Consider the following 14417-nt stretch of genomic DNA (forward strand, 5'->3'; position numbering starts at 1 on the left):
TTTGTTTCCCGGACCGCAGTCGGAAAATTATACCAATTCACAGGCGGTTTTATTTATGTTTTCTACAAATCCTACCTCTTTGACAAAACCTATTTCAATAATTACTAGTTATTCATACTACAAAATGACATTATGAAATGCAAAGCTACAAAATTATAATGATTTAAGGAAAAACAGCCCTAATTATGCCAAAAACAAATATTTCAACATTACACTGTATTAATAATTTTGAAAAATATTACACACATGTCGAATAATTTTTGACAAAGTATCACCGAAAAAGGTAGAAAGTGGAGAAATTTTCACGGGGATAATATTCAAAAAATTATAAAAACCGGAAGATTTAGAATTTTTTTAAGAATTCCGTATGTGATGCTACAGTAAAAATGATACAATTGTAGGTTGACTCTTAGCTGCTAGAAAACACTGTGTCACTTTTAAATTGGCGGGAACGTACTGTCACCATTCACGAAAAGTGACATATCTTAGTCCTGTGTCGAGCTTTGAAGCATCGGTGTGAGTATTTTTCAGGAAAAGTGGCACATTTCGAGTTATGTCAGTTTTTTCTTGATTAGTGAAGGATTTTATGCCCTACCGGAGTCACATTTTCACAATATGAAAAAAAGTAATAAATCTACTGTACAAGTATGTTTTTCGTAATGTGAAATTAATATAGGTTCTGATGATGACCTTAAAATAGGCCGAAAACTTGGCAGTAACAATTGAATTTGTTTTTATTCAAGACCATACCTTCATATAGATGGTTCCGGAATTATTTTAGTTTTATTTCTGTTATTTTAATTACATTCTTAATTAGAATATTGTTTTTTCATAATTTTTAACAACTTTTTTGTCTTTTTTCTTTTACACTATTTTACATTTTCAACGATTTTTTAATTTTTTAATTACAATATTTTTAATAATCATAAAATCTTTATTTTAATAATTAATTTTGTATTCTAAATAACTAATTAGCACGGACTCCAAGAGTCCTGGGCCATAACCATTTCTCTTTCTCTTTCTTTCTGTTTCTCTGTCTCTCTGTCTCTCTCTGTCTGTCTGTCTCTCTCTCTCTCTCTCTCTCTCTCTCTCTCTCTCTCTCTCTCTCTCTCTCCCTCAATTTCCTGTATATTTTTACGTATCTTTTATCTCCTTGCTTTTTTTTTCACTTTCGTTTCTTTCCATTTCTCTTTTCTTCTTACTCTCTCTCTGTCTCTGGCTCTGTCTCTCTGTCTCTCTCCCTCTCTCTCTCTCTCTCTCTCTCTCTGTCTCTCTCTCTCTCTCTCCCTTTATCCTCTCTTTATTGATTATACATCTCTCTATTTATTATTTAGCACTTAAATTTTTTTTCTGTTTTACTCAAACGCTGTTCTCAGATTGATGCTGTTCTATTTATTTTTGGCAATGCATGTATTTGTGTCATTTTAATAGGTTAGATCATATATTTATTAGAATGTCCGACGGATTCAATTTCTGTTATATATTTTTAGCCCCGGTGTTTTATTAATCTTCTAGTGATCAAAAAGTCACCTCCCACGAATCTGTTAAATAAGAAATATAGGAGGCCAGTTTTCCCAGCAAAGTTAAAAAAAGAAATCATCACATTTGCGTAAGCTTCATTTCAAACCTAGTCTCAATTATACATTTTGGACTCGAAAGTGAATTGGCTGTAGATGTCATTTTAAAATTTCTCCATTTTAAAAATTTGCCATGATAAAAATCATAATATCGTTAAATTTGTTGACTACTTAAAAGACCCAGCCTAAAGTATATATATTCGCAAATGCAGGGGCAATTCGCCTTGAAAAAACAAAGTCTCTTATTTGGTGGATTTAGTGTCATGAGTTGAGAGTAAAAAATGGAAATCATTTCGGAAATTTTTTCAAATTCTAGTCATAAGTGGAGATTTCTGTTGTTTAGTATATAAATATGATGTTTTATGATATGTTTTTCCCACATTTTTGTATATTTGTACTTGATGTGCTTACATTAAAACTAATCACAATACACAATACTTGGTGGGATCGGGGATGTGAACCAATGAATGTTTTGTGTTGAAACTATGCCAAGCTTTCGGCGTTTTATTTGTCCATCCTCAGGGCTCAATAACAGACTGACAATCTAAGTAAAAAATAAGTTGATTGTTGATTTTTACTTACATAACTGAGTAATTATAAATAATTATATGTTTGTATATCTGTTATAGAACCCTGAAGAGGGTGAAATAAAACACCGTTTCAACCCGCAATATTTATTGGACCACATCCCTTATCCCCCCAAATATATTGTGAATAGTAGCTGATCGGCTACCTTTACATCATTAAAACTAATTACCCGACATATAAAGTATATCACATTTGACTGAAATAAATTATAAATTATTCAAAGTATTTATCATTTTATTGAAAATCAATCATCAGTCTATTCATTTAATTTTTAAGAGTTCATAATTGCTCTTCTTCGATCAATTTTTGATGCATTAGGTCAATGTTTTGGCAGCATGCCTTACTATACGTTCACCATCAATTCTTTTCGGGCAATATTTCACATGACCCAACTCCGGATCGACATTTAACTACTGACCTGATCTGCGTTGATTATCCACTACACTGTTTCCTTATTTGTCACTAAGCCGCAAGTAATGACACAAAATGTTGACATATCGAGCTTTACATTTAAATGTCCTAAAACTTGTTCTCTCAAGTTTTTTGTCGTTCGATTGGCTACCTTGACACGTTCGTCGTAAGTTTTGAATTTAAGAAACCAAAGATCCTTATATATTTTTTTATGTAGGAAACAATACAAAGCTTACACTCAATCAAGTATAGAGAAGATTGCAACTTCTGAAGTGCGTAAAAACTGTCAGACGAATGACAAGTATGCACAATCAACATAGTTTAGACCGGAGGACTTTTCGTACATTCACAACTATCGATAGGTGTGATTTGTTTCGTAGGTGGTATTTCATGGAGTAAACCTTACAAGCCAACTAATTTGGTGCTTTCAACAGAGGCGCCTTTGTCCAAACTCCTGATTAGTATTCCGTTCAACTTGAACAGAAGAAGGACTGAGTTTGAATTTTTCAAAATAGTATTGGAAAATATCTTAACGTCCAAAATTAAACTAATATATGAATTTCTAAATAGAAAACATTCCTCATTTTTGTCCATCCGATCGGCGGCTTTTTATAAAGTTTAGATGTCTTAGATTGTGTAAATAATGATTTACACAATCTAAGATTCTTCTGTGTGTTCTGCTACACTGTCCGAAATTATTTCAAACTGTATTATTAAGATTTATTTTCATAGGAATAAAAAGTTGAGTTTTTAAGCTTTTTGCCGTGGTATGATAATGTCAAAAACTAATATTTTAAACGTTTAATAATTTCGAAAAATATTAGACTCTTGTCTAATTATTTTTACCTAGTATCACCAAAAAAGTTAAAAAGAGTAGATATTTTCGCTGAGATACTTTGTATATAAGTTAAATAACTTCAACTGCGGATTCCTTTTTTAAAAAACTTTATTTGAAGTTACAAGAACAAGTTTTAACCTAATTTAACGATGTACTCTCGTCAAGTTCTAGGCAAAGAACCCCTATTAAAAAATACAGAATTAAATAAGTAGGTCTCTTGGGAGGGAGAAGGTGCAGATCACAATACTAGAAATGACACCTGCATCTAAGCGTTATAAACAGATAATTTAACATAATTTATATACATACTATATATATATATATGTGTGTGTGTGTGTACTCATTTACATTTAATTACTTTTCTCTTATTTTTTCTTTCTCTCACTCTCCTTATCCCCCTCCTCCACTTCATTCTTTTCCTTTTGATATCTCTCCGTTTCTCTGTTCTTCTTTTTAGCCTGTACATATAAATGTGTGTACTTACTTCCATTTAATTCCTTTTCTCATCTCTTCTTCTCTTTCTCTGTTTGCAAACGAGCGAGAATAGACGGACTCAGTAAAGCGATCCGCGTCGTTTAACAGGTTAACTGTTTGGTTTAACATGCTCCTGCATGTTTATTTTTTATTCAGTATGCTTTCAAGATAATTAAATGGCGATAATTTGTTTCTCATTGCCAAATTTTTACAGGACGATTTTTTTTAACCAGAAAAATATATTTCAATAAAATTAAACTTACCACTTGGCACTTATTACTTGACCGAATGCTACGGTTTCGTATGTTGAACGGCCCCATAAGAAAGCATCATACTTGGTTCATTATTGTTTGCAATATACTTCATTTCTCATATTTTACACTTACGCACATTTATCTCTACTTATCATGACGATACAGCCATTCTTTATTCCCATTCATCGTTAGCTGTAGACTACAAAGCCATAAGAATTCAAGTAACGTATTGACCAAAATTAAAGCTAAATTAACGTACAAACGTATAATTTACAAAACTCTCATTAATCTGATAGAATTAACGGATTAACGTCTCAACCATAAAATCCAACTAACCCCTCATATAGTCTCTCCAATCGAAAATGTAAATCTAAACAATGTTTAGTTTTTAATTTACATCAATAGACAATATTAGAAAATATTTTAGAAGGAAAATTACAACCATTTTTCATAGGAGTATTTCACGAGATTCAACTGTGAAAACGGATGTCCTATTAAGAGGACAAACTATATGGTTTTAAAAGGGGAAAGCGCAACAAGTACGATTAGCCGGTTATACAAGGGCTAGTGGACTTGGCAAGACCGTCTGAATAAGAAATATTAGCCCGCTGGACACATATGATTGTGTTAGCGAGATAAAATCCGGCTCCAATGGCTAGTTAGTCTTAATACACGATCATTACGCTACGGAAACGAAAAATGATTATTCAAAGGGGGTATGCACCTGAGGAATTTAATAATAGATAAGTACCTTCTTGAATATGTATTGCTGTTGAATAGAGGTTTATGCACTCGTTTTCAATGAAAGGGTTTTTTAAAGATTTCCCTTTGCGTGCTTTTTCACTTCGTCGTTTACACAGTGTGAAGGTTTATCAGTTCATTAATCTTGTCAAATATCTACCTTTACAGGGCTTCACAACAACAATAACGGACCGCAATTGTAAAAGAGGAAAAAAGGCCGCTTTCTAAAGGACTTGAATAAAAAGAAAAGTAACTTTACAGACACTTTCAAATTGCTCATTATTTACTCACCTGATAAAGTACAAAGTATTCGCATTGAACGAAAACTGTGTCAAGTTTATATACTTACTTTAAAAAGAGACAATTCACACATGGCCGTTTTAATTAATTTTCCAAAGGTTATTTGTACATGTATTGTTGATGTGTTTTCGTTGACAAACGATCCATTTCAACATATTTTCTACTTTTCAACAAACTTTATTTTCACAAATGACCACATTTTTATCAAATTGTACCTGGTGTGTCAGTGATAAAAAAAGGTTGATATTCAAAATGTGATGTGTTTTATGTGAATTTTTAAAACGACCATTTTCTACAAGTTTAGTACTTATTTTCTCTAAAACTACAATATTTTGATCAAATAGTACCAATCAAGTAGAAAAAGGAAGCTTGATAATCAAAATGGGACGGTTGTGTCAGTGATAAAAAAGAATGATAAATAGCAAACTTTTTTTTTTTCAAAAGTACCTTATTTCGATTAAACAGTGCCTGATGTGTCAGTGATTAAAACAATCTAACTATTCCAATTGTTGAACTGTGATGGTCTAGAATTGAATAAAAACAACCCTTTTAAAATATTTTCTCGTTCTTCTTCAAATTTTTCCAATTACAAAATGACTCGTTCTTCAATAAGGAGGCCCCCAAAAATCTATTTTCGTCAATATCTTGCTGCTTAATACAAGAAATGAATGGAACTTCGAACACTTCAACATTTGTGTCATCATAAACATTCAATATTTTATCAAAATTGATATTGTAAACCATGTGATGCAAACGAGTAGCCTAAGTTCCACTTTCTAACGTATTACTTAAGCTTCCTGGAATATTTTATTAATAATTGCAGTGCATCAAGGTAGAGTTTTGCTTTTTTTAAAATTGTTTACATTTTCTCGTGTTTTAGAGGGCTCCTTACAAAGCCAGAGAGTGTCGACTTACAAGGGTTTTCATAAAACTACTCAACCTAGAAAAATATTAACAGTATTTTTTAACACAAGGTCTACGTTCTAAGACAGTATTCAAGCCTATTCGGATATTTTAGTAATTATTGGAGCATAAGCTAAAAGAAAGACACTTTATCTTTTTTACGACCTATGGAAAGAAACGTGTATTAGATGGTTCCTCACAAAGTTATATACAGTGTATCAATTTCAGACAAAAAATGAACAGCATTTTTTAAGCAAAAGCTCTACTTGTAAACATGTTACTACTAAGCCTACTGGAATGTTTTAATTAATTATTAATTGTTAAATTCACTAATTTCGTGGTCCGCTTGACCAATTATATATTACAATTAATAATATTAATCCTACTTTAAATTTGATTACACCAATGGCAAAAGCATTGAAAACCGTCTAAATTTTGCAACCTTAAGCAAACATAATACAAAATTACATAGAATAATAAACTTTTCGGAATTTGCAAAATTCTTGTATGAAGTTTTAGTAAAATTTGCTTTGTTCTGTAAATACTGATAAATATGCCACTTACACAAAAATAGCCTGTTCTAATGAGCATTAAACACATACACCTTATTTTTTATTCAAAATAGATAAAAAATTGATTTTTTAGTATAAAAATTAGTCACTAGGAAATTAATTCAGGGACCCAAATGTGTTTAGACTTGTTATCCTTCCTAAACCATGTTTAATTTTATATCTCGTTATCGGATTAACACAATTTTATAATACTACATCTGTTAAAACGTAATTTCTTGAAGTAGAGTCGAAATTTATTTTTGACTCGTAAATAAAAATCCACTTTTGAGACCAAATTCAGCTATGTGCGATATTATTTCCTGCTTAAATCAAGCCAGCATATCAACAAAATCTAATCTTGGCGAGATGACTGAAAAGTTATGTGATACACTCTCAAACCTTTGTCAAAATTGGTTGAGAACAATTCGCCCCCGCGCCACAAACGTGTATTACTTCGTGAAGCGCCCTCCAAAACATGTTCTTTATTAAATATCTCTCTGACCAAATTGTATATTAACAAAATTAATAATTTCGACTAGAACGACTAGTACATTTCGATATTAAATTGCAACATTCAATTAGTAATAGATATATTAGAATCGAAATAGATTCAGCATGAACAATGCCGGAAAACATGTACACTAGGAAAAAATCCGAATAATTAGGGTAGTCATGCAGGTATTGAAGCATTAGCATGTAAAAAAATTACATCAAAAGTATTAAGTGAATACATCGAAAATTTCCAAAATCAGGAAAACTTTGTGCCTGAGCAAATCTAAAATTTTAATTTTTAGGAAAGGTGGTAGGTAAGCTGCGTCAGATAGTTGGGACAACAAACGTAAGAAAATAGATGTTGTAAATAACTACAAATACCTAAGGGTTAATCCATCGTCGAAATTGTCTTTTACCGATCATCTACAACGTAAAGCAACACTTGCTAGTTTGGGGTAAATAGGGTTTAGAATGATCTGTTCACCCAGGACCTGGGTCAGCTTTCAGTGAAGTTCAAAGTATTTAACAGAGTTGGTAGTTCCATATTGTGCTATGCTTGCCAGATCTGGGGGTTTCAGAGATATGAGGTAATAGAAAAAGTTCAGAGGATATTTATTAAAAAAACTCTTCTCTCTTCGAGACTCTACACCGACACATATGCTATTATAGAAACTTGGGTGATCCTACAACTTATTTTTACCTTAAATCTTATGATGTGTAAGACCTTAGACACAAATTATTTTTAATTTCAGGAAGTGTTTAAAAAAAAGTAACTGCATGAAATCACGAGGTCGACCAATCTTTCTTTCTTGCTTATCCAGCCTGAGAGGTTTCGTTGAACCCACGAAACTGTAGACTTTTTTTGTGGCGCCTTCTTCCAGGCTGGCGCACCTTCAAAAACTCTTCAACATATATTGAGTCAACACATGTTATCTCATTTCTGACCTTGGCATCCTCACCTCTATCCAAAATTACAGCTACAACGGTGATAAACACGAATTGCTATTGGTTTTCCAAATGGAACACGTTGGCTCATGATTATGGTTGTGCTTTCCCGTTAACAAATGCAAATATAAAAGATTGTGGCCGGGACTATCTAAAATCCTTCTAAGTCGAATTAGGGAAGTTCTTCATGAAATTTGCCCAAGGAAAGCTTCCCTGTCAGCCAGTTCCATCTTTTATAAGGATTCGGACCATTCCTATTGTTTCTTCAATCCTCTGTGTGAGTAAGCAAACCTTTTACGCCTCACTGAGCTGCGATCGTTCCTAAAAATACGTTGCAAACAAAAATTCCTAAACTTTGTACCCTAGAAATCTAATGCTGACGAACTTTTTTTTTTATGAAACTCAAGGATAGAAGAAGATAATTTTCACTTTTTAGCTGGGTGTTCCATTTTATCAGAATATCTTCCGCAACTAGGTGTCCTCAGCCTTTTACGTTCGTTTCATCGTTTCATTTATTCAGATCCTGAACGAAAAAAAAGTAAATCCCTTGCATGCTAAGCACGCAACGCTTGGCAATACCAGTATGAATTGATTCAACAGTTCAATTAGTGATAAATTTTAAAAGAAAGAGAAAAACTATAAAAAATAAAGATAAGTTTTATTTCCCCTATGAATGTTTGAATTCCGTTTATATTCACTTAAATGTCATAATTGTTATAATTATTATTATGATTTGTAACTATTCATTTGGATAGGTATTCAGTTGATTTATATTTTTCACTTTTATTACTCATTCTTAGTTTACTCCCGATAAACGGATTGTTATTCATGTCGTATTGTACTTTTCTATTATGTGTCTGATTTTGTGTAAAAGGAAAATAAATTAAAGTTATTATAAAAAAATAATAGGGAAAACTCAAAAACAATGATATTGTGGGAACCAGGAAACAAAGGAATTTTAGGTAACGAAAAGGCCCTTGCCCCCTTGCCAGAGGATGATGTGCAAGACCATATATACGTCCTGAATTAATTCTTGGGATAAAAGAGAAATGGATAAAATCTAGGGGTGGTAGACGCAGTGAACTTATGCCCCTTAACCAGGACTGGCAAACTCACTGCTGCAGTTAAAGATTACTAAACTCAGAGGGGTGATAGGACTATTTACCGGTCATGAAGTTCCCTTTCGGGTCACTTCGTCTTGAAAAATACAATGAGGTTCTTCATCGTCCGCACCTGGCACATGGCCTTATCAGACGTTTGTTTCTCAAGGTGGGACGCGACGCACCTCTGCTCACGGGTGGTTAGTGCCATGCCCGCAAGCTTGGTGTAGAAGAACCGCCCAAGCCCCTAGGAACCAAAACGGCCTTCTTCCCCACTTGCCCCGTCCGAGGGGGTGGGCCAGCCAAACAATGTACCTGACCGTGTGCCGCACAGCGCTTGGTACAAGGGCTGAACGAATTCGGTACTCCCGTAGATAGAGAAGGCGACTCTATCTCCCCCGAGTGGAGGGGCCCCCCTAGCGTGGGGACTTCCGGATGCGTTCCGACGACGGCTTTGTTTTTGGAAATGCTAACCACCTCCGGACGAGTGCCACTACCCTGTGTACGTACAACGGATAATCGTCTCTCTCCGAGTACCCGCCAGGGGTCTCACCACGTACCACTACGAATTCAAACCGCAATTGCAAGCATTTGGGCTGGAAGATGCTTGCGCCCGTAGTTCAGTTGATCCGGCTCCGGATCTATTTACCGGTCACTGGAATCTGAGCAAATATCTATACAACATTGGCATATTCAATTATGACCCCATTTGCATGTTATGTAATGAGGAGGAAGAAACTGCCGCCCTTGTCATCTTCGAATGCAAAGCAACCGTTCAATGGAGGCCTGGGATACAAAGTAAACCCAAGGAAGGAATTGTAGTAACGTCAGTCAATGACCTAGTATTTCTTACTTTATTGATTGTGATATATCAAGTGATAAGTGATTCATTGGTCACTGGCAGCTGAGAAAACAACTACACTACTTTGGCATACTCAATATTGACAGCATTTGCAGATGAGGAGAAAGAGGCAAGGATACAAAGAAAACCCAGGGAAGTGGCAGCTACGACAGTCAATGACCTAGTACTCCTTAAATAAGGATCGGATCGACGGAATGAACTAAGGAACCAGAAAAGTACAATATACCAAAAGGCCACCATATCTCATAAAATGTTAATCCTACTGCAAACTTGATTTCACCAATCAAAATAGCATTGAAAACCCTATGTGATTTATTTGTTACTTTATTGAGACCTAAAGCAAGCAAAACACTAAAACAACGCACATCATTAAAAAATTAACTTTTACGAATTTTCAAAGTAAAGTTCCTGTCTAAATTTAAGTAAGATTGTCCTGGTTCTGTTAACACGGACAGGTATGATGTGTGTAATGATTTATACGGAAACATTGGCTCAAATAATGAAATTTAAAAACATCTATTTAATTTTTCAAATGTCAGTTATCACTAACGTAAAATTAACGTTTAATTGATAGAAATTTCATTTATCGGTTACACACTGTTTAAAGATTCAGCCATTAATTCTGGAACTTCTATTAAAAAATAATGAAAGTAATACAAAGTAAACATAAAAGACGCTTTGTTACATAATTGAGGCAAGCTGCGAAAGTTAAATTAAATGTTCAAAATTTAACCTAAAGACAATTGACCTTTGAACAACAAGTGCATGTTTTATTGTTCATTAACAAAGGAAACATTTTTCACAATCGCCATATTTGTCAGTACTTGAATAACCATGAAGGTCTTATTTAAACTTGAGATAAGAACTTTGGGAATTATATGGTATAAGTGTCTCTTTTAAGTGATTTTATATTTTATTTACTTTAAGGTTAAAATTAAAAACACACGTGTTTCCCGTAAGGTTTTTACAGTTCTTTCATTGGTGAAATACAATTTATTAGTAGGATTTGCATGTGATTAGAGAGAATTCGTAGTATAGAGTTGTGAAAGGCTGAAGTTTTTCAAATGAAACATCTCGGATACAGTTGACACTCAGAGATGCACAATATGGACATTTTAGTCCATTTTGACATGTAGGATAACCTCCTGAAGGATTAACATCGGTTCACAGGACATCTTGTATATTACAGATAATAGAATAACAACGCGTTATTGTATTATTGCATTTTGATGAATTTTATGCAAGAGAATTCATTATAATCTGAATTCAATTAATAATACCATGGATTATTTTATTGTTCAAGTTTGCTCGCTCAGTGATACCTCTTTACAAACTATACCGAAATAAATAAAGGAAACTTATGTATTTATTTACTCGACGATCACTTTCAATACTCGAAAGACAAAAACAAATCAAATATATGTATATATTTTTTCTTTAAAATTTAACGAATTAACGTATACAATTTATGTAATTAACCTATTTATACATTTCAAAAATAAAACTATTCCAACTGAAATATAGGGAAAGGGTGCATAAATTTTGAATATTATTTTCATTTCTCTCTTACATTTTATTAAAAGAAGTACACTCATAGTATTGCCACTTTAATATATTTTCCCATAATGGGCCATTATAATATCCTCCACCCTTCCCGCACTACTCACGGCACTGAGAACGTAACACCTGTTACCCATTGAAAGGAATGCACATTCATAACATAAATTTGAACGGGCAAACAAATGGAATTGGTGTATGTTGTTTTATCGCTATACAATTAAAACTTATTTAAGACATATCTTTTTTTTTTATATTTCAGAACCACCTGAAGTAGTTTGGGCAGAAATAGATGGGACAGCCGAACTACCGTGCAGAGGGGAAAACAATTACACAGACGTGGCTATGATTTTATGGTTCAAAGGAAATACCGGAGTTCCTTTATACACGTAAGTTTCACTGTAAAAGTCAATTTTTTTAAAAGCATATTTCCTGTATTTATTGTTTATTTTTGAAACTTTTTAAATACCTTTCTATCTAATGATGAACTCAATGACAGAAAACTATTATAATAAGTTCACTAATTTTTATCTCAACTAAAGACCTTAATTAATTGTAATATATTAATTGGTCAAGCGGACAACGAAATTAGTGAACTTATTATTATATTACAATTAATTAAGGTTTTTAATTGAGATAAAAAAAGTCAATGGCACGAGCGGGATTCGAACCCACGATCTTCGGCTAGATACTCCGCTGCTCTACCACTTGAGCTATCGTGACCACGATCCCCACGGGCACTAACTTCCCATCTCAACCTCACCTTTTGGATTTTCCCTCCGTTTTGCCATTTTTCAAATGTCCTGCAATCAGGTTTCGATTTTTGGCGATAATTGAAATGTGCACGAAGAGCTTTAGTGAAAGTATACTTCGTTTTACTTATATTAATAAAGTCATTAACATTCGTGGTCCGATTGACCAAATAACTTCTTTCAATTAAGTAATCTTTATGTAAGATATTGGTTGAAATAAAAAAGCCAATGTCACGAGCGGGATTCGAACCCACGACGTTCGGCTAAATACGCCGCTCCTCTACCACTTGAGCTATCGTGACATCGATCCACTCGGAAACCAACTTCCCATCTGAACTCACGTTTCGAATTTTCCCTCCTATCAGCATTAAATTTTTGCCATTTTTATTATTATTATTTCAACTAATACCTTACATAAAGATTAATTAATTGAAATAAGTTATTTGGTCAATCGGACCACGAAATCTAATGAATATAAAAATAAGAATAATTTATATCATATCTAAACTATAATATATAAGAAAATTCACCAAAATAGCCGGAAATCTTTCAGTGATGAATTAAAATTTAACTAACAATTTATTTGATTTTGCTCTTATTAACGCGCATTATTTTCCAAGGCCTCGAGAAAGCCTTAAGACTACTAAGCATTTAGCAAATAAGAACGGCCCAAGCCTCCATCAAGTAAATAAGCGATCGGATTTCGTCCTGTGAAACAGAATCCCATTCTTCAACAAGAGCGGTTTGAAGCTGTTCAACGCTTGTTGGAGTCGGCGAACGATGACTAAAGCCAGAAACACAGTTACCCGATGCTACCCGACGCAAATCAAACCTCCGATTTTCCATAAGGTTGCAGTACCCCCGTTCACATCTAGCCGATGCTATGCCACGCTAACCTACCCGACGCTCTGCGATCCCCACTGTCGAGATTTTCGTCGGGTCGCATCGAGTACATCGAAGACAAAAGAACCGGACACTCATATTTTTATTCAAACTACATGTATTATTGTCGTTATATTAATTACAACATAATTATTTTAATATAAACCAAATTAACTGTGATTAAAAATTAATTAGTTTTTATTTAAAAAATTAATTTTAACGGTTTGATAGAAAATTAATCAAAACACCGGAATACGATTTTTTGATATAATGAATCAACTGTATGTCATGAATCAACAAATGTAACTAACTATTTATTGTACTCGCTTCGGCGGTACATATACTAAAATTGGAACAATTTATTACACGGTTTTGCTCATAAAATTTAATTAGCAATTTATTTCATAGTTTTGCTCGTAAAATTACAACACTTTCTAATGTCGGGTAGCATCAGAACAGGACACTCATATTTTTTGTAGTTTATTTCAAACTACGTACATGTAATTTTGTCGTTATATTAATTACAACATGTTATTTTAATGTAAACCAAATTAAACGAGATAAAAATGCATAAGTTTTTATAAACATTGTTTAATTATGATGGTTAGGAGTAACTTTATTTAAAACAATTAAATTTAACAAACAATTTATTAGATGGTTGTGCTCATAAAATTTAACTAACAATGTATTACAAGGTTTTGCTCAAAATAGTGCATTAAAAACAAAAGATGCGTTGCGATTGTGATAGTGATTATTGTGATAAACGCTGTGGACTGTACGCGACGTGTGCTTGCGTCGGATAGATGTGCACACCCCACCAAAAACGTGGCAAGGAGTCGGGTAGCATCGGGTAGCGTCGCATGGCATAGCATCGGGTAAGTGTGTTCCTGGCTTAACCCGTCTCTTCATCTTGTCCCATAAGTTTCCTATAAGATTCATGTCAGGAAAACGTGCTGGCCAATTCACTTCGGTAATCCTTCCTTGGATGGCCTTCTCAACTTAAAACCATGCTTTGAAGAAAAAAAGAAATATTTAATTTTTTACTCAAATTTATAGTTTTATGGAAGAAAAAAAAATTAAAAAATCAATTAACTAATTTGACAAGTTAGCTCTGGAATGGATGAAATTAGACTGCTTAAAGTGTGTAAAAGGATTAATAGCACTCTACAAAGGTAAACAACAAGTTAATT

At 33.5% G+C, this 14417-nt stretch overlaps 1 protein-coding gene across 1 annotated transcript in view; it reads left to right on the forward strand.

Annotated features, from left to right (window-relative positions):
- The window catches only part of LOC106663395 (hemicentin-2-like), a 221331-nt gene that overhangs the window by 49226 nt on the left and 157688 nt on the right, over positions 1–14417 (forward strand). Inside the window, exon 2 of the mRNA XM_014388215.1 lies at positions 11856–11982. Within this exon, the coding sequence (XP_014243701.1) occupies positions 11856–11982 (127 nt within the window). The remainder of the gene's footprint in view (positions 1–11855; positions 11983–14417) is intronic.

Source organism: Cimex lectularius, unplaced genomic scaffold (assembly GCF_000648675.2).
Source record: "Cimex lectularius strain Harlan isolate CLEC.00 unplaced genomic scaffold, Clec_2.1 scaffold221, whole genome shotgun sequence".
In the NCBI taxonomy this organism is placed as follows: Eukaryota; Metazoa; Arthropoda; class Insecta; order Hemiptera; family Cimicidae; genus Cimex; species Cimex lectularius.